The sequence below is a fragment of the Homalodisca vitripennis genome, unplaced genomic scaffold, assembly GCF_021130785.1.
Source record: "Homalodisca vitripennis isolate AUS2020 unplaced genomic scaffold, UT_GWSS_2.1 ScUCBcl_630;HRSCAF=3061, whole genome shotgun sequence".
In the NCBI taxonomy this organism is placed as follows: Eukaryota; Metazoa; Arthropoda; class Insecta; order Hemiptera; family Cicadellidae; genus Homalodisca; species Homalodisca vitripennis.
In genome coordinates this window covers 53,166-74,149 of record NW_025776780.1, presented here as the reverse complement: position 1 = coordinate 74,149, position 20,984 = coordinate 53,166, and the positions used below count along the sequence as shown (strand labels likewise).

Here is a 20,984-nt window from a genome sequence, read left to right as displayed (position 1 = left end):
GATCTTGCCAACTCTCTATTAGCAAGGGATACTCACTTAGTAGGTACGGTAATGAGCAACCGTGCCTGGTTTCCCCACAAAATTACAATCCCTCCACAGCTGAAGATAGGGAAAGGTGAAATGAGCTGTTTAGAGTACCCTTCTGGCATAGTGTACACAAGGTGGGTGGACAAGAGAGAGGTAAGACTCATGTCCACAATTCATCCTCCAGGCTACGTTGACACTGGGAAAAAAACCAGACAGGGTGATCCTATAATGAAACCCTTAGTTGTGGTAGAATACAACAAGGCTAAAATGGGCATAGATCTGTCAGACCAGATGTCCTCCTACAACACGCCAGTAAGGAAGTCGATGCGCTGGTACCACAAAATCGCAGAGGATTTACTCCTGGGAACAGCCATCGTGAATGCATGGCTTGCCTATAAGAACGATGCAGATGCTACCGGTACTGCCCAACGAGGAAGGAAAAATGTTTACTCGATGAAAACGTTCAGAGAAAAAACTAGTGTTTAGCCTCCTGGGGTTAGAAGATGAAATTGTGGCTCCTGTTCGCGTAACTGGTCATCACTACGTTTCAGAATCATCTACGTTTGTTGGAGAAGGTAAAAACAAACGTAGATCAAGAAAAAAACTGTAAGATTTGCTACCAAACAGCTATGCTTCAAGGAGGTCGACTTGCAGCCAAGAATCTTAAAAAAGTGACCACTTTTTGTGAATTATGTCCAGGGAAGCCTTATCTCTGTAAAGACTGCTTCAAGAATATTCACAAATAAATTTGAATACAACTATGTAATCCTCTATTTCACATATCTTTGTGGCCTATTCATAATAAACTTAAAACCTTTCTATCCTCAAACATATCTTTGTAACCATAATAAACTTTGTTTTTCATAACAAATTGAATATGAAATTTAATTTACTACCCAATAACTCAAAACTAGCAGCTTCAAATATTTAATTTAAAAAATTCCCCATACAATGTTGGTGAGGAAAGTACAATATTAAATTAAAACAACGTTTGTTTCAATTATTTAAAAATGTATAAAAGAAAAAACCTAAAACATAAAAAAAAAAAAAAAAAAAACCTGCCGACCCGATCGGGATTCAAATGTTAACGATATTGCATGGTGTTTTTAGCTAACCTATAAACAACAAAACAACTCCAGACAACGTTCTCTAATTAGTCTCATATCTGTTTAGAAAACTTAGTTCAGTCATTTGCAACTAGAGTCGAGCGTAACGCTCACAGCGGCAACAAAGAAAAACCATGGAAACGTCATTGTGCCGGCCGATCGGGTTGGCATTGCCGAGTTGTAGCAATTACGTCGCCGACCGATCGGGTCGGCATGGCAGGCAAGGTGTTAAATGCTTACTACTCTTTTTTTCACTGTCACCTATTATACAGTACAACTCTTTGGGGAAACTCCTCTGGGGCTCAACAGGTTTTTATATGGCAAAAGAAGGCGATTAGATGTATAGTGGGAATTGGGGACACTGAATCATGTAAACCGCATTTTATTGATCTGAGTATTCTAACGTTACCCTGTGTGTTCATGTTTCAATCAATTATGTATGTTAAAAACCATTATGCAGAATTTAATTTACGAAGCAGTAAACATGTATATAACACCAGAAATAAAAACCTTATTGATGAAAAATTTGTACTAGGTAATTCAAGATGGCGCCTAGAAACAAAAATTCGTTGTGTGGTGTTTGTTCTAAAAGGGTCACTAATAGCAGCGGTGGCATTATGTGCGAGGGAATTTGCAAGAGCTGGTTCCACTTTCATATGTGCAGGAAAATCTAAAAGTGAATATTCATATTCAAAAGGGGAAAAATCGGATTTTAAGTGTGATGGCTGTCTGGGGCAAACCGGTCTGCTAGACGACTTGAATACATCTTCTAGAGTTGCTGTGAGTACATCACCTGGAGTTGCTAGTGCTGTTGAGAGCAAAGGAATTGAGGACAGTATGTGTAAATGTTTTGATTTTATAAAAATTTTGACTGATCAAATTTCTGATCTAACACAAAATCAGCTAGAACTCAGAACTCAATTAAATATTATGCAAAATGAAAATGCCCAAACTAACCTCAATCGTGAATAATCACACAGAGGCTATTGGTGACATTTATATTGGAAATAGCAGTGTTTCTTATGCAAGTGCCATAAAATCTGCTTTGCCGAAAATTGACTCTTCTTTGGAAACCAAAGATTTGAATTTTACAAATAACTGTATGAAGTCAGTTAGAAGCGTAAATGACAAACATATTTTGACGCCAGCAGTTAATTCACCTTTTTCCTGTAAGAGCAAAGAAATTTCAGTGCTACCACCTAAAACTTTTGCTAACGTGAAAAGAAACCTGTCTGAAATGGAAAAAAACGACAAGGGTGAGGTCAGCCAGGCTACATGAGAACCAGCATTACCGTCACAATCACGTCCCAGGTCTGCAAAAACAACAGATGTTCCGTCTGTCCCATCGTACCAATGTGGAACAAGTGGTTTTGGAAGAGGAAACGTGAGTACTCCAATAACGGATTTATTGAAGTGAAATACAGAAAGCGTAAACAAACGGAAAAGGTTAAAAATAACCCCAAAAAGATATCAGTTCTTAACGGCCGCGCTTCGGTTAATGACGACAGACTGAAGATTGTGGAAAAACATAAGTATATATTTGTTTCTAGGTTTGCCGAAGGTGTGTGAAAGTGACAATATTAAGCAATATGTTAATGCTCGAGCCAAAGGTAAAATAATTTTGAAGTGACAAAGTTAAAAAATAAGTTTCCAGGATACAGTTCATTTAAAATAGGTGTCCCTTTGTCGCTGTGGACCACAGTATATGATGAAGAATTCTGGCCTGAAGGTTCTTATGTAAGTCGGTTTTGTGTTTTAAACGCCAAAGTCCCGTGGAGAAAGAAGCCCATGAGGCTTCTTTTTTGGAAAATGTACAGGCGAATCTGCAAAATACTTAGGCCTAGTTTGTGGATCTAAGCTTGTTACCCTCTATTGAGGATGGAACTAATGTTGAGGTTAGTGACACTACTACGATTAGGTGCGACGGTGCCTACCCAGGGTCGCCGACACAAGACGTCATATATAGGCCTACCTCAAAGCCTAACCTAAAGTTACTGTTCTTAAATGTACAAGGTTTGCAAGAAAAAGAAAATATTTTAAGTGTCCTGGGTGATGAAAATCATTATGACCTGCTGTGTTTTTGTGAACATTGGCTCAGTGATCAGGAACAGGATTGTGTGGATGTGGAAGGCTATGTGCGAGCATCTTTATTCTGCAGAAGTAATCACATTAGAGGTGGAACAGGCATATTTAATTTCAGCTACTAGTAACTTACGGTATGAGCGTATAGCGGTGGATCAATTCTGTGAAGAGCTCCATTTTGAATGTACAGCAGTTTTTGGCTTTCTTACCTCAACCTACTCACAATAACTCTTTATCACTCTCCAGCTGGTGATGCAAATATATTTTTAGAAAAACTGGAGCAGCTTTTAATTTATTTGGGTCGCTTCAAGGCTTACATAGTTATAGGTGGGGATGTTAATTGCTAAATTTGACGTCACTATAAACTCGCCTACAGTTAAGAAGTTGAAAATTGTTCTTGCTCAGTTTAACTGTCCACTACTCGTCAACAATCAAACCCACAAGGAATAACAACTGTCTGGATAATATTTTCACAGATATTGAGACATCTGCTTATGAGTACAAAGTTGTATGCCCTGACATAGCAGATCATGAGGGTGTCGAGATGGAAATAAAATGTAATTGTTTGCTGGAAAGTTGCGCCCAAAGAAACTCCTGCAGTAAAAAATGGTTAGAAACATTTCTGTAAATAGCATTTTGTATTTTAAATTTTGCTTAAGTGAAATGAACTGGCTAGAACTTCTCCAGTGCAAAACAATGACAGCAGAAACCATGTTTGACCAGTTCTTCAACAAGTTTTTAGAAATATTCAATGATTGTTTGCCCTTTGAAGTATGTAAAAGCTAAAGCTCATACCGTGAAGAAACGGTCTATTAAATCACATCTTGCGTGGTATACTCCGGAGCTGGAAATTTTAAGGAGAGGGTGATGGGTTACCGAACAGTTTTCAAACTACTGGGAGCGAACAGGCTCTTAGGGCCTATAAGGAGATCAGATGTCGGTACAGGAAATCAGTAAATCAAGCCAAACTAGTAGCCAATGTCAACTTTATTGAGTCTGCGAGCAACCCTTGTCAGGCAGGCCTGGTCTCTTATAAAAAAGAAGACATCCCCAGCCGTAAACGAGACAACAAACATTTCCGCTGATGAGTTCAACAACTTCTTCATCGAGTCAGTACACGCTACCAAGGCTGCGGAGTCACAACCTGTTGCGACTTCAAGCCACTTTCTGCGGAACATCGTGCAACCTCAGCAGCAACTTCATTGGGAAACTGTATCTGAAAAAGACTTGTTGTGTACAGTGAATAAAATGAAGTGCACCAAAAGCAAAGATGTATATGGCCTGTCTAGTTATATTTTGAAAATGGTGATTAGTGAAATAATGCTGCCTCTTATGCTGTGCATAAACGCTTGCCTTAAAGAGGGTGTGTTTCCTACTTCACAGAAAGTGTCCAGAGTTGTGCCGTGTTCAAGAAGAATGACAGAAACCAGGTCTGTAACTACCGTCCTGTATCTCTTGTGCCTTGTATTGGTAAAAATCAATAGAACATGTTGTACATAGGCAATTGTGTACCTTTTTAAGTGAGAATGATATTTTTTCAAACTCACAATTTGGTTTCCGTAAAAATAGATCGACAGTTTGATGCCCTTGAGTCCTTAATTTCAAAAATGTTACAGGCTTTCGAAGACAGACGCCTTGCTCAGATCACAGCTTGTGATCTGAGTAAGGCGTTTGACTGTATTGACCACCAGATTCTTTTGGAGAAAACTTAATTATTATGGTGTTTGTGGTCACCAATTAGATTCTTTAAATCGTACTTACTTGGAAGGTCGCAATATGTTAGATAATGGTAAGGATCAATCTAAAAAAAGTTGAGGTAAAATGAAGGTGTGCCTCAGGGATCTATATTAGGCCCAACATTGTTTCTTTTGATTATGAATGATCTGCCAAATAATATTAAGTCGATCCTTTACCGCTATGTTTGCGGACGACACTACTTTTTTAAGTGTTGACAGTGATGTAAATAGTCTTTCATTAGTAGTAGAAAACACCAATGAAGCAAGCAGTAGATTGGTTTGCAAGCAAACAGTTTTAACACTGAATCAGGGCAAAACCCAAAATCTTTTATGTAGCTTTAAAAAATAGTTGTAAGCCTAGGCCATATTGAATCCATCACAGAAATTAAAATATTAGGAATAATAGTAGATAATAAGTTAACTTGGACTCCCCAAATAGAATCAATGTGCACAAAGTTAGCCAAAGTAATTTACTTGCTCAAGAGTCTTTCTTCCATGTTACCATTACAATATTTACGTATAGTTTATTTTGCATTTTTTCATTCTGTGATATGTTATGGTGTTCTCCTGTGGGGAAACAGCAGTCATGTAAATAATATTTTATTGCTCCAAAAGAAGGCCATTAGGATTGTTACCAAATCTCTAGTCAAAGCTCATTGCAAACCCCTTTTTGTAGATAGTAGAATTTTAACTGTGATAAACCTGTATATATTTGTCTGTGTGGTTAAATGTGAAAAATAACTCAAAATTTAGTTTCCGTACATAGTGATGTTCACAATCATGACACTCGCAATCAGTCTAAGGCAGTAATCCCACTTTGCAGATTAAGTAAGAGTACAAATAGTTACAATGTTGTTGGCCTCAAGTTGTACAATAAACTACATATTGCATCCAAGTCCTTACCTCTTAGTCTATTTAAGGTCAGATTTCACAAATGGTTAATTGCTAACCCTTTTTATGACTTAAAAGATTTTTTAAAGTTTGATAATATTATAATTTAACTAGGGCCTACTTGTTATATAGACTATTATTTTAGGCTACTTATGTTTCATACATTTAAATTATTGTAATAGCCTAACTTATTGTTACAAATTGACTATGTCTATCACATTTTTGTAATGTTTAATGACAATAAAGAACTTATGACTTATGACTTAAGACGAAAAGTAATTACATACATATTGGCATAAAGCTTTTTGACAAATTACCTCTAAATGTAAAGTCTTTGTCTGTAAATAGTTTTAAATTAGTTCTTAAGAAATGGTTTTTAAAAAAAGCTTTTTATAGTTTAGACGAATTCTACAATGTTTCATTAGATGACATAATATTTTAGGTGTAATATTTATATATCATAATTTATTCTCATATTTTGTAATGTTTTATTATTTGTTGTATTTATTGATTGTTAATTTTATTAATTGTTATGTTTGTTAATTGTTATAATTTGTTCACTGTTATATATTGTTAATTGTTATATTTATATTAAGACACATTGATAAACAACAAGCTATCTTACCTCAAATTTGCACTGAAGTCAAATGTCTACTATTTTATTTATATCATTGTGCTACCATTTAATTGACTAATGTGACAAAGCCTATTGTAACATATGTTATTTAACGGCAATAAACGAATTGAATTGAATTGAATTGCGGCTCTTTTTAACGCAAAATTAGCAGTTATACCAAGTTGGCAGAATTCATTCAGGGGGTAAGGTAACATAAAAAAAACATTCATACTCAACACAATTCATCTTGTTTTATAAAATATTTTTACAAGTAATTAAAATTAGCAATTAAGCCTTCTTTTTATTTAATCATTATTAACAGTTAATTGCTAAGGTAAGATCAATGTAGTGTACATAACTGGTTGCTATTTAAATGCATCAGACTTAAGGGGAACTACATTTTTCTGCAATTATTATCAATTGAAAGATTTGGGAACTCCTGACTCACCAATTTGACTGATGACAGCTTCAAGCACACAGACTATGATGGACCACCAGGCGTCGACTAGTTGTAGTCCATACTTCGTTACAACTCTGTGCATAGCCTGTACCACCTCGAAAACCACTGTTACGTGACCTGACTTCGCTGCCTACACACAACAATGTAATGATTATTATATCAAATCTACACAGTGATAGACTCAAAATTATATTCATAAATTTCATAAAGGGTTCTATGAGTTTAAATTTTTTTAATGTAATCTTTAATATTACTTAATGCCTTAAAGTCTATGGCGCCCTTTGGGTAGGCCAAAGATAAGATGGTGCGATCAAGTGGTCGAAGATGTGACCCGGTGTGGAGGGTCTGTGGATCTGGCGGAAGACAGGGTGGCGTGGAAGAGGCTCATAGACGAGGCAAAGAATCGACTGAGATTTGTTACGCCCCGGCAGTAAGTAAGTAATCTTTAATATATTTATATTTGTAGAATATCACTTTATTAAAAAAAAAGATCTTTTGGCTCACTGACTAAAACATGGCAAATTTCTACTGAACATAGATTTCTGAAACTCCAAGTTTTAAAACACTTAGTGTTACGTGTACACCACTTCTGTGATTTAGGAAGGGCAAATCCAGACTTTTAGAATCTCCAATCTGATTTAGAATCTTCAAAATTGATAACAGATTCTTGAATATTGAATCCTAATAATAGTTCTTTTACATTAAATATAATTTTAATAATTAACATCATCTCCAATTGAATATCTACAATTCTTAACCTTTTGGAGATTGTTTGATAATATAAAAAATTAATTTAGGATACCATTTTTTTAGAGGGATTTGGAGAAGTCCAAAGAAACGGTTATATTTTAAGAACAAAATCATATTCCCCACCTTTTACTTTAATGTGATAAGGTGTCATGAATTTAATGTAATGTGAATAATGAGATTATCATATCCAGAATATGTCTTAAATCTGGAAATAATAAGAGCATATATTTTGTATCACTTATAAAATGTATTTTAAACTCAAAATGTTATAAAAACTAGTTTTAGTGATAGTCATCCACAAAGAGTCGCAGCAAGTTCATAACGATGCACAAACATACGAGGGCCATCCGGTAAGTAGTACCCGTTTCCGCCGCGTGAGGCGCTGACGACGCGAGTAGCCGCCGGTCAAGGTCAGATCGCTTCAGTGGCTTGTCTGCCTTCTCTGTTACAAGTTCCGTGACGCTAGCATTGCCTGTGTTGTTTCTGTGGCAGTTCATGTTTAAAAATATTTAAAACGCCGCCAGTTGTGAAGTGAGGGCTGTAATAAAATTTCTCAACACAAGAAACGTTCGACCTTGTGATATTCATCGCCAATTAAAGGAAGTGTATGGAGACAATGTGATGGAAGAGTCATCTGTTCGGCGCTGGTGTTGTAATTTCAACTTGGGGAGGGGGAACACACACGACGATGAGCGTTCAGGGAGACCATCTGTCATTACAGATCAACTGCTGAGGTCAGTAGACGAATTTGTGAGGAACGATCGGCGCATCACAATTGATGATATCTGTGAACATTTCCCTATTGTTTTCTCGAACAATTGTTCATGAAATTGTCAAAAACCATTTGCATTATTCAAAAAATTTGTGCAAGGTGGGTCCCTCGCATGCTTACAGATGAGCACAAAACCAAGCGTATGGCTGCTGCATTCACATTTTTGGAACGTTATTCTGATGAAGCAGACACGTTCTTGAATCGCATAGTTACTGGTGATGAAACGTGACTTGGCCCCTTCAGGTTTTCATCTCTTTACAAAACTTAAAGAGTTTTTGGCGGGGAAAAAGATTTGACAGCGATAAAGAACTTAAAGAAGGCGTGACTACGTATTTCAATCGGCTGGCGGCGGAGGAATATGACGCTGGAATACAAAAACTCGTCACATGTTATGACAAATGCTTAAATTTGCTTGGAGATTATGTGGAGAAGTAGTTTAAGGTATTCTCTTTTCAATAAAAATGTTTATATCTGTTAATATTTACTTCTGTGTCTTTATTTCACAAACGGGTACTACTTTCAGGATGGCCCTCGTAAATGTAGAAAGTACTAACTGTAAGCAAAACATTAATTACAAACGTACAATAATTTGTCAATTAGATTATCTATTTACAGTCTTAAAACCGTAATAGCGATCGGCAATTTGTGTTATGCCGACCAGCGATTATTAATGACGCAGCGGATCTCCTCAGATTCAATAATCAAATTCCATCGACCAATTCTCAAATCCGAATGTTTGCTGAAGATTCTGTGGATTCCAGAATTGGCTTCGGCACATCAAACGCTAGTGGTAACCTTATTACTACAAGATTTAGAACACATGACCTATTAATGTCTGATAGCCTAACATCGGTGACCACATATATTCTAGGAGCCTTTGACCAGTTTTTCATAACATCTAGAAGACCTAACATCTTCTTTATAAGCCTCTAGAAGACTCCAGCCTCCAAGTCTAGCTGTTCATTAGGATATCTGGCTCCAGGATGATCTGATTTCAGGGAGCGTCTGGTTTCTAAGATCTTCTGTTATCTAGGAAGTCTAGGCCAATAGAACCTCACAATCTCTGGTAGCTCTTGATACAAGGAAGCTTCAACCTCTAATAATTTTCAGTTTGTGGGAGCCTCTGGTCTGTGGGAACTATTTAGTCTATGAAAGCTCCTGATCTTTGGAAGCACAATAGCCTCTGAAAGTTTTCACCACTAAGAGCTCTGATCTCTGATAGTTCCCCTATCTCAGCCAATTGTGGCTTACCCAGTATACATTACCGGTCTCAGGGAACTCTAGGCAACTCCCAGTCTGGAAATTACTGACAATAGAAGCTATCAGCCTCTGGAAGCTTCCAATTGATTGGTTCTCATCCTGTGAGTGCTTACAGACAATTACTGACCTCTTGGCTTAATGTTTTGCTCTCTAGGACCTAACATCTGGAAACTCATAGCCACTAAGGGTTTCCAGTCTGTTAATGCACGTGTCTGTGAACTCCTCTTCCCTAGTAACTCCTAGCCTCTGGAGCTCCCTGATTATGGCAGATCCCGGCCACTGGGAGTTACCAAACTGTACTACATGCAGGCCTGTTTGAGCCTCTGGACTAGAGAAATGTAGGCAGAGCTCTCTTGGAACTTATACAAACTCTTCTATCGCTTTGGAGCTCAAGACATTTAGATGGCACTTTTACATTTGACCACTCTACTGAATGCAGTTCCCCACCACCATAAACTCCTGATCTATGCAATTTATTGAGCCATCAGCAATCTAGTTTGTCCTGGTTCGCTCTGGACCTCTACATTTGGAGCAACTATAATTTTTGGCTCTCATTAATTATCTTCATTCAGTTACGCAAACAAACAAAAAAAGAAACAATGACTGCTTACACACTTTGTATAACATTTACAATGTGTGTTTGTTGCAATCAGTACTCTTACCGTTTTTTTAGCAAATTGTATTTCCCAAAACTATATCTACTGATACTATAAATACTCTATATACCTACTTTGAAGATTTTTCCATAGTATGGCCATGCTAACTCAAGTTAAAATGCATGCATTCGTAAGAGTTCCATGTCAGCTGTGATGATTACAAATGCATGAAGCTCCCATCCTCTTGCATCATGTCAATGTTGATTAACTTGTGAAAATTACCATTTATTTTACAGGATGTTTATACTGGTTTTAGTTCAAAGATATGTATCCATTAGACATGCAGGAGAGTCGCGTAGAAACTGTTTATGATCATTGACATCCACCACCTTGTTTCAGAACTAAATTTTGATCAACTACTTACGGACAAGAATGCAGGCAGTACACTGGAGTAAGTGCACTTAGAAGCAAGTTTATCTATTCGTTTGCAGCTCCAGAGGGCAAATGTGATGTGGAAGACTGCACCGCGCAGCAGGCTAGCATCACTGCGAAGTGACTCCCTTTGCAGCATACTTACCATTGTGTAGATACCACAGTGGCCCATGTGGGTGCCCAGAAAGTTTCGCATTATCTACAACACAAATAATCATTTTTTTGCTTTAAATGAAGAATGGAGAACATTTAATTGAACTGAAAATAACTTTATTATTTATGAAATATTTATAGTCCATGATAGAAAAATGGTCAGGACCTTACGAGTGAGTCCCGTAAATGCCTACCTTCCAACTTTGCATACAGTAGGCCTCCTTATTGACAGTGCGACACAGGCAGCAGATGTATATCTCGACTGACTGCGAGGGCAGAGTGCTGTAACACACTATATTTTCCAGCACTTGGAGGCATAATGTGACTACGTTAGTATCTGGACACTTCATGGCCATTATGCTGATATTGCTGTAACAATACACACTGTTGAAAACACTACTAGTTATATGCTACTGCAAAAAATGAAGGCATCATGTCTATGATTTCAATTTATTTACAGGAATGGTTTTTGTTGTATATGCCAAATTATCGTTACGGAATACAAGTTAATATTAATTAAGGACCCAACAAGTCCTACTTAAAATTGTGTCATTGTCTGTTTGTTATGATACCTCTTGATAGACAGGTTCTAGAGACTTGAAACTTTAATACATATGTTCTTCTTAGTAACATATTTAGATTGGTCTCAGAAAAAATCACAGAATAAACAAATTTGTAAACAAACGAAGTACTACATATGATATTGGAACTATTATTAACAATGAAGAAAAACTTACTTGAAATTGGGAGAGATACACACAGATTTGGATGATCTGATAATAAAGAATAGTTATAAAGGAGAAACAATTTACAAAATTGTGATTTTACTTATTTTTACATAAACATGCTCTATGGAAACAATTTAATACTCAAACATTAGTTTATTGTAAAATATTTATAACTTATAATATTGTATAATATGTAGGCTAATCATAGCATCAATAAACACACTGATAGTGTATAATATAATAAACAGTACTTTTATTATAATTTATGCTTTAATATTAATTAATTAATTTTACAATGTCATATGTATACATTTAACTGATCATTTACAGACAGCTGAGTCTGAAAATCATGTGATGTATCCTCTCGTCTCACATTGGTCAGAGAAACCATTCAATATAGAAATACCTCTGATATGTCTATCAACCACATGATTACTTCAGTTTGAGTTCTTGCTATAATAGATGTCTTAAGCTCGTTGCCCTTTTTGGTTGTTTTGTACTTACTTCTTCGGATCTTTCTTTGCCACCCGCCGCTGTAATTGTTACATTGTAACCTGCTGTACTTATGAGTTCTTTGGTCTCTAATATTGAACAACTTGTTCTGTGGGGCTCAAAAACCATTTCATCCTTACCCTGGAAGCTGCGTCAGCAATGTATAAGTTATGTGAACTGTGCTCTCTACTGTGTAAACAGTTCTATTGACTGTGGATACCCAGAGTGAAACCCATAAACTGTCTAGACATTCTATTGACTGTGGATACCCAGAGTGACAACCAATAAACTGTCTAGATGTTCTATTGACTGTGGATACCCAGAGTGACAACCAATAAACTGTCTAGATGTTTGTGAGCCATGCTATTTCTAGGTGAAAATGAAGACATCACTAGTATAAATCCTATTCATAATTCCTATTGCTGAATGTTTTTTCCCTTTATTTAACTTAACCTAATCCTCACCAAAGTTTTTATAGATTCAAAGATAGATTAATTGTTTTCTTGTCATTGTCTGTCCAAGTCACATTTTATTTTGTAGTAACCCCATAACTATACATTTGTGATCCTCTTAACTGCACATTAAGTGTCTAATACCCCTTTATCATACAGGTGGATCTCTGACAATTTTATGAAGGCCCAGGATGTACCCTACTGAGTACACACTTTAAAATCATTTTGTATATCCAACAGGATGCACACCGTCACTAATATATTACATCCACCATGGCAACAAAGAGGAATAAGTGATACCTTGCTTTCACAAAAAGATTTATTATGACTGAATGAAAGCCTTCCAAATGATGCCACTGACTGCACCGAGTTGTTTCTTAACTCTCACCTAAAGAAATGCATATTGCTTAAATTCTACCCAAGCGCAATGCTATTCTGGGCAATTTTGAGTACTCTCTTGTAATGATATGATTGCTTTAAACATTTGTTTCATCTTATTGCCTTGTGTTGACGTTGAATTTAAAAACCACTGCTAGACCTAAAGAGTTTTTATGAAACAAGATGAAGCATGCGTAACACAGATTTTGTACTTTTTTAGGGTGTCACACCAGTGTTGACCTATCATGACATATATTGCAGCTAAATCTATACCTATGAACACACTTTATAGTACGACATAGACAGTACTCACTGAACAATATAATGCATTATATCCTCATCGATATAGGCTGCGTTGTACTTTATCAAGTTCACCAGCATCTGCAAGAAGTCTATCTCTTTGTCAGCCATAGCTATTTCACCGATCCACTCAACCATAAACCTGGCCACCTCCTCCTCTAGGTATTCAATGTTCCGGCCACCTTCCAACAGTGCTGTCAGCAGTTCCAGCCTGAACACACAAACACAGTATCACTACAACCAATCAATGTTCAAAACATTGTTATGATCAACAAGAAAAACATTGTTATAACTACTGAAAACTCATTCAGCTAGTTTCGTAACATTTAAATGCTTCAAAAAAATGTCACATTAATTGAACAACCAGTGGATTATCACAAGTATTGAACATTGGTACCACTGAATTAGAATGTATTATTCTTATTTGAATATAAAGTACAGAGTTAAGTGTCAATAAACAATACAGCTAATACACATGAAACAAATTAATGATAAAAGCTGACTATAAACAATACTTGTTACTCATGTAAACCAAGAAGTGCTTCTTGCATGAACCAGGAATTCTTTAATTGTGTAAAATGATTTATCTAAAAACCAAACAAATCTTATCAACTCTAACATTATGCACCTTCCGATATGTAGGACTGTAGACGAGTACTTCAGTAGACTGAAGACTTTAGCACAAAGATTTTTTTTTACTTATAATACTCCAGTTTAACCATATGAACACAGTAGTATGTAAAGTATTTCTACTCTTATGTGGTGATCTTGGGCAATTCTGTGAAATGTTATAATGAAGTTCTCACATGTTGCATAAACTGTCCTTTTATCCCTATTTTTGGGCAGCTTGAGTTTGCAGGCAAACAAAATAACATCAAGGGTGGATAAGGAGTAACAGTACATAAGATTCTTGAAGTTTATCTTCAGCTGTTACAAGGCAGAAGGTTAGTTATAATTTTCAGCTCCTTCTTCTGTAGTAACACGAATATTCGAAGATTTTTGCAGGAACTATAGGACATCATAGGTCTATACCATACATAATGAGTGAATAAAAAAAGCACATGACACACCATTATTGTTTTCTCGGGTGTATTGATGGAACTGTGGAGCCAATTTAAAATCATTTTTTTGTAATATCTCAATATTTCATTTCTCTTAAGATCAAATAACTTTATGATAATTATTGTAAATTATTTTTTCACTGTGTCTCATTGTTCATTTAGAGAGGAATGATGCACAGTGTACAAAACATATGAGAAAGATATATGGTTAATTAAGTTTTAGTCATTTTAGGACTAATAATATGCATTCTAACTTTTTTATGTTTCATAATTATTATAAAAATTACAAATTTAATATTTGATGAATTCGTTTTTTCATACATAGTGTAAATATAAAGGAACCCATGAATAATAACGTATTTTTTATAACATAAAACAACTAACAATTTTGTAAAGAATCCAGAGTAATCCTCGTGAGAAAAGTGCAGTGGTGATGATACCAGTGTGTAGGACTTACCTTGGACCCACATCTTCTGGGTTCTTGTGGTTCTTGACAAGCTGGAAATAGTGGACCCTGGCCATACCTAGCCGCTCATTCTGTCCCTGTACCAGACAACGCAGAAAGTAAAATCCTAGGTGACGGTATTCTCGCATCATGTTGTCTTGTAGCAAATCCTTCACACAGTGCCACATCTTCTTCATTGACTCCTGGAACAAATACAAACACTGCATTCAGAACATTTTTAACCCAAAACTGCTAAGACTGATGTCAAACATCCTCTATCAAAATCCTGTCATGATGTAGTAAATTCTTAATAATACTTTTATGTAAATAAGATTTTATGTACTGTATACTGATTATCTTGATATAAATTATTCAATTATAAAAAATATGTTGGAGAAAGATGTTTTCAATGTAATATTTAAGACTTTTATATTACATATTTAATTTTAGTCCTATCTCAACAAATCTTACCAACTTATTAAAATTTATATATTCTAACAATAAATTTTGTGTGAGAAAATCCTAACTTAGATTTATAAATTATTTCAGTAAGAAATGGTACATTTTCAATTGTGTTTTGTAAGGTTATAACTTCTTTAATGTTTACAATGTCTGGTTATATTGCCCATTGTTTTATACCTAAGCAACCATAGATTTGCAATATGTGATCAACTATATTAAAAAGATTAAAACAAAATACTTGGGCTTGTTTTGATTTTTCACTTGACACTAATTTCTTCAGTCACATTGACATTTTATTTTTTATAAAAAATATTGCTAAATAATTTTGATTACAAAGTAATATATGCTAGTACTTTATATGTAGAATTCAAAACAGATTTTGATACATTGTTTAAGCATTTTTTAAATGAAAATAACTACCGCAGAGAACACTACTCTTGCCATTTTTTATCACTGCTGCATATTTGTAAACAAAAAACAAAATTATTTGATCATTGAAAATTAAGAAATAATTTACTCTACATAAAGTTTCATACATTATTGCTAATATGGAAATAGAAGATTTATTTTTAATACTCATTTCAAGTATTAAAAATAAAATTTATATTTTTTTATCTTACACATGACAACTAGTAGAATTATCTTTAACCCTCCAACTTATAATAAAAAAACTCTCAGAATGATACACTGGTTTTTTACTTTTCGCAGCTAGCATAATTTCCAGATTAAAAAAAATATGTGCTTAATGCTAAGTAATAAGTGTTATATATCAATTTTTTTAGAAACCAGAGAAAATGTTTAAATAGTAAAAATATGTACTTACTTAAGTATGTTTTTTTTTTATTTGTACATAAATTCAAAAATATGCATTGTAATTTTTTAGTTTTCTAAGTTCACTCCATGTAACTTTCACATTACTTGAGATAGTAAGATACTGGAAATGTACAAAAAATACACAGTTGTATATTGAAATATTATAACATATATCCACTTATTTACAATACAAAAAAGTTTTTTGATAAATTATGTAAATTATGTACTTCTTTTTTTGGCAGTATGCATCCAAATTGGTGTTTGATGAAATCTTTGGGCAAGAGGAATATCAGATAATGAATTGTCACTGTCATTATCAATGGGTTCACAACCCAACTCACATTCTACCAGTTTATAATCATCCAGACTACTGGACAACAAATCTGACAAAGAAACATCATCATGCACTTAATTTGCTGATATGTTACTTTCATCATCAGAACTAATATTTTCATCATCCAATAGTTCACTTATATCAGTTGAACAACGAGGATCGCCCACTTCACAAAATAGCAATAAACTATAAACAATTAGCCTTCACAATAACCTAACAACAGTAGCAACAAAGATCGTCCAAGCTGTGCAGCGCGTCACCAGCTGTATATGTAGTCAGCTGTATGCCATGCAGCATTTGGATCGACATCAGCTGCAACGAGTAATATTATGAATATAAACTATATATAATATAAATTAATATGTATGAGTAGAGGATTCGAATAGCGCAAGTTATGTCTTTATAACTTAAATGGGTTTCGTGTAATAATACCAGAAAATTGACCGACGGCTGTGCCGTCTTTATCAGTTCACAAGCAGTATTGATGAACGTCTGTGCCGTCGGTCATCAGTTGGAGGGTTAATGTAGTAATTGTTTCTGAAACTAGATCTAGTGCTTGAAGTAAAAAATATGAGCATAAGTATACAGTTTACATTATGATTAAGTAAATTAAAAAGATTATGAATTTTCTATGAATTATTTTTAAATTATTCACGGAATATGAAATCAGGACCACCACTTCTCAAGTTAAACATTACTGAAGATTGGTTTAAAAATCCAAGGCTTTTTAGAGGTATTAGTCAAGCAGTATACTATTATAAACAATTGAAATTAAATTAGCAATAATTTTTTATTTATTGTCCAATTTTTACAACTAGTTTTACGTTTTGTTAAAAAAGGTTTACACTAATATTTCCATACTAAAAAACAGCACCGAATATAGGAAAAAACTACATATATAACTAACCTTGGTGATTGTTTTTGTTTCAGTATTTATGTTGAAGAGTGCAAAAACCACTTATATAAAGAATTAAAGAACACTTTATCTTCAACACATTTATCAATTTCTATGAAATTATTAAAACATTTTTTTTCAATACATTTTTCAAAAACAGTAAACCCTCCCCATATCTAGCCCTCTAATATCCTGAATAATTTTGATGATGAACTGTAAGCCCTCCGATATTAGCCAGAGAGGCTCATGGTTAATAAAAGGGATAGCGTTTTGCTGCCACCACCCTAGCTCGTAGGGAAATTTAGAATAGTGGTTGAGAAGGGTCTTGAAATAATTACTCACGTTTCTCCTTTGTTTGAGTCCAATCTATATTCAAAATGCACTAAAACACTCGTAGGCGCACCCAAACTACTATATGTGTACCGGTGTGTTCGCATCTCACTCCACCAAAATAGACTTACTTCACACACTCTACATTGCCAATCCCTCCGCCTACCTCCGAGCCCTCAACTCGACTGCCGACTCGTGCTGACGAGTGCTGACCCTTGCATTTCCTCAGCACGGCCAGTCACCTCACATCACGCGGTTTAAAGGGACTTGGGTTAGTCCAGTTAATTTACACACTGTGTAATTACTAAAATACCATCTAAAAATTACTATATTAAAATAGTAGTGTGCGTGCGCGCTACATCACTCTCCCTTTCAGGAAAGATGGATCATACAGAATTTTCATGGTGATACATCTTAGATTCTCAGAATATAACAAACATTTACAATACTTCAAAAAAAAATGTATAGGATAACATTTTACATTACATCATTTTTTCACAACTTAAAAGGACAAAATAGTATTTTAGGCTGCGTAAGTTCTTATAATCTACAATTTAATTCTACTTGACATTGACAATCACTTAAGATATACGTCCTCCTAACTACATTACATTTCTTGAGCTTGGCAAGTCCCCACATATTTATAACAAATATAGTCTTTGCAACACTGACCTGACTGGTTCAGCACTACAATGAATTTCACAATACCGTACTTCAAGGCGGGCTTGGTGTATTGAATTGAACAAAGGAAGACTCCTGAATAATTTTCTGCGAGCGGAGTTCCATGTTCTACTCGAATGGTTGGGGCTTGCCGCTCAGCAACTGAGGACATCCTCGCACAGGTTGGCATTTTCCTGTGACAAAACAAAACTACGCAAAGTACACTATTCAAAATGAACAAAATAAACATTGAAACTATGATAATGTAGAAATAGTTCAGTGGGGTTTCTATACTTTCTTTGATACTAGGGTACAAAACATGTGTATCATTTAAAAGCTTGTTAAGGTCTAGTTCTATGTGATTATCTTTAAGATTGTCCTTGACTTTTTGCATTGTTTCAAATAACAAGCTACTGTTTTTAAAGATTAGATTTTCTTCGTGAGATAGCAACAGATTAATCTTTGGGATGTGCAAATGGTTAATGTCAAATTTATATTTTATATTTCCTTGAGTCCTCGAGAATAACTTATTATATTTACCAAAGATAGCGCAACTTGAAGCCTGTTTTAATATTCCAGACTTGTTTAAAGTTAATTCTAAATAACCTAGATGTGGTGGAGAGATAACTGAGTTTTCTCCATCAGAACTCCTCATACAATTAAGTATGACTTTATATGGTTCCTTTAGGCTATAGATCCAATCATTGCCGTTTTGGATCCATACAGGTGAAGTTACATTTATGGTTAAGGTGCGTGAACATTTTTTCTGTGACTAGGTTAGATCCCATGAATAGAGCGAATATACAATCATTAACGCTATGATGCAATACATTTATAGAGTTAGGACACAAATAAAAATGACTTAGTCTACACTGACTTAGTGTGTTAAAATCGATAGGTGCATAATACTGTCTCTCTTTGGAGATCAACAAATAATCAACTTGTACATTCCATTTTAACCAATGTTGAAGGTTTGTTTGGTACAATGGAATAACTTCTACTTTATAAAGTTCAAGACGTCTGTCTTGCGAACTTAAAGGTACAGTTACGATCAATCTAATTCCTGTCTTGGTGGCTAAAGCATGAGCAGTGCAAAAGGTGTAATACATAAATACGTCTTCTTCATTAACTGGTATAATTAGTTTCAAATGACGAGGTATGACTTTTCCTATGTCAAGCAATATGTTTACAAACTCATGGGGTGGTAGTAATTTGCTGCTTATTCTACCTGTGTTTACTAATTCTAAAGCTTGCCTAAACTCAACAATTCTTAACTTTGCTTCATCTATGGTTTGACCTAAATGACGTGCTAGACTGACAGATTTTAAATGTTTTGTTAATGAACGATGTAGCATAATGTTTTCTTGTTCGAATCCTTGGAGTGAAGTGATTAACATGCTATTTGAATGAGTAAGTTTAGTCATTATCTCTGATATGGCTTTAGTATTTGTTACCATCTTTTCATTCATGTCTTTCATTAAGGTGATTTGGTTTTCTCTAGAACTCAACAGTGATCCGCTAATCTTTTTTATCTCTTCAACTTTACTATTAACTTGTTCCATATCTTCGCTAGTGGGCACACCAAACAACCATTTCAATGCATATCCTCCTGCATCAACTAGTCCTCGCTTGGAGCGTTCTGTAGGTAGAAGTCTAAATAAGTCACTTACATCGGATTCATACTGGTCTATCCCGGTCTTAATTCTACTATATTCGAAAGCAAAGTCCTCATCCCACACATTTACACTAGTGTTCGTATAATAAACTAAGTCTGTGCACAATGTCTTAAGTGACTCAAGTTCGTCTCTTATTTCTATCATATTAAAATCTAATACAATCTTCCATTCATCCTCGGAAATAATTGTGTCATGAAGTTTCTTGAAAACGATTCCCTGTGTCATTTCATTCTCTGCCATTCCTGTCTCGACAAAGAGTACAAGTATTCCTGAAATCATCATTTAGATCCTAATAATTGTTTACTTCATGAATATCCTGACTTATTCGAATTTATTTTATTACGTACAGCTTGATCTTATGTTTCTTATCTTAACCTGCGTAGATATAACTTCTTTCCTTATAGTGTACTCAATCACACATTTGAATTGTTTGGATCCTTTAATTTGGCTTTTATTCACACACCTTACATACCCATTCATCAACATTCGTTTCACAGTCATACAACATTCATACTCACGCATACAACCCATTCAATTCGGAGTAACTATTGCATTCTACTTTGTACGTGGTACTCTAAAACATCTTTTACTTACACATCAGACAAGAAGCATAACATACTAACGAGGAATATTTTAGTGTATCATATAACATCCTCAAATAGCAAACAATACATAATTATTCAATACATTGCGTTTACTTTTAACTACTAAATAAACGATGCAATACGCGTTCACTGTCATAACAATATGTATATACATTCCTATTATTTAATAAACTTCATAGTCTTTGAATCTACACGGTTTTCTTCTATCTCTTATGGATCTAAAAGGGCCTGGTCGCTCTTCTGCGGTTCCTGGGCTTGGTTCTCTCCTGTCTTGTTCTTCATTTTGTCCGGCTACTCTATTGAATGCCTCTTCATGGTCTTCGGTCTCTTCAACGATTTCTTCCTGTTCTTCTTCTTCTGCTACCTGAGCAGCTTTTGGATCATTTTGGCTACTTCCTTGTTCTTGCAACTTAAACTCGGTGACAGGTTTTACTCGATTCACATGTACAGTTACATTCTTCCTTTTAATTCG

General features: G+C 35.0%; 1 protein-coding gene across 2 annotated transcripts in view; it reads right to left on the bottom strand.

The window, feature by feature from the left end:
• LOC124370904 (tuberin-like) overlaps positions 1 to 20,984 on the bottom strand; it is a gene marked incomplete at its 3' end in the record, with an annotated part of 88,588 nt that overhangs the window by 48,973 nt on the left and 18,631 nt on the right. For both annotated transcript variants that reach the window (XM_046829208.1, XM_046829207.1), the window contains 5 exon segments: positions 6,907 to 7,048; positions 10,721 to 10,927; positions 11,076 to 11,250; positions 13,245 to 13,442; positions 14,750 to 14,940. In XM_046829208.1, coding sequence (XP_046685164.1) covers positions 6,907 to 7,048; positions 10,721 to 10,927; positions 11,076 to 11,250; positions 13,245 to 13,442; positions 14,750 to 14,940 — 913 coding nt within the window.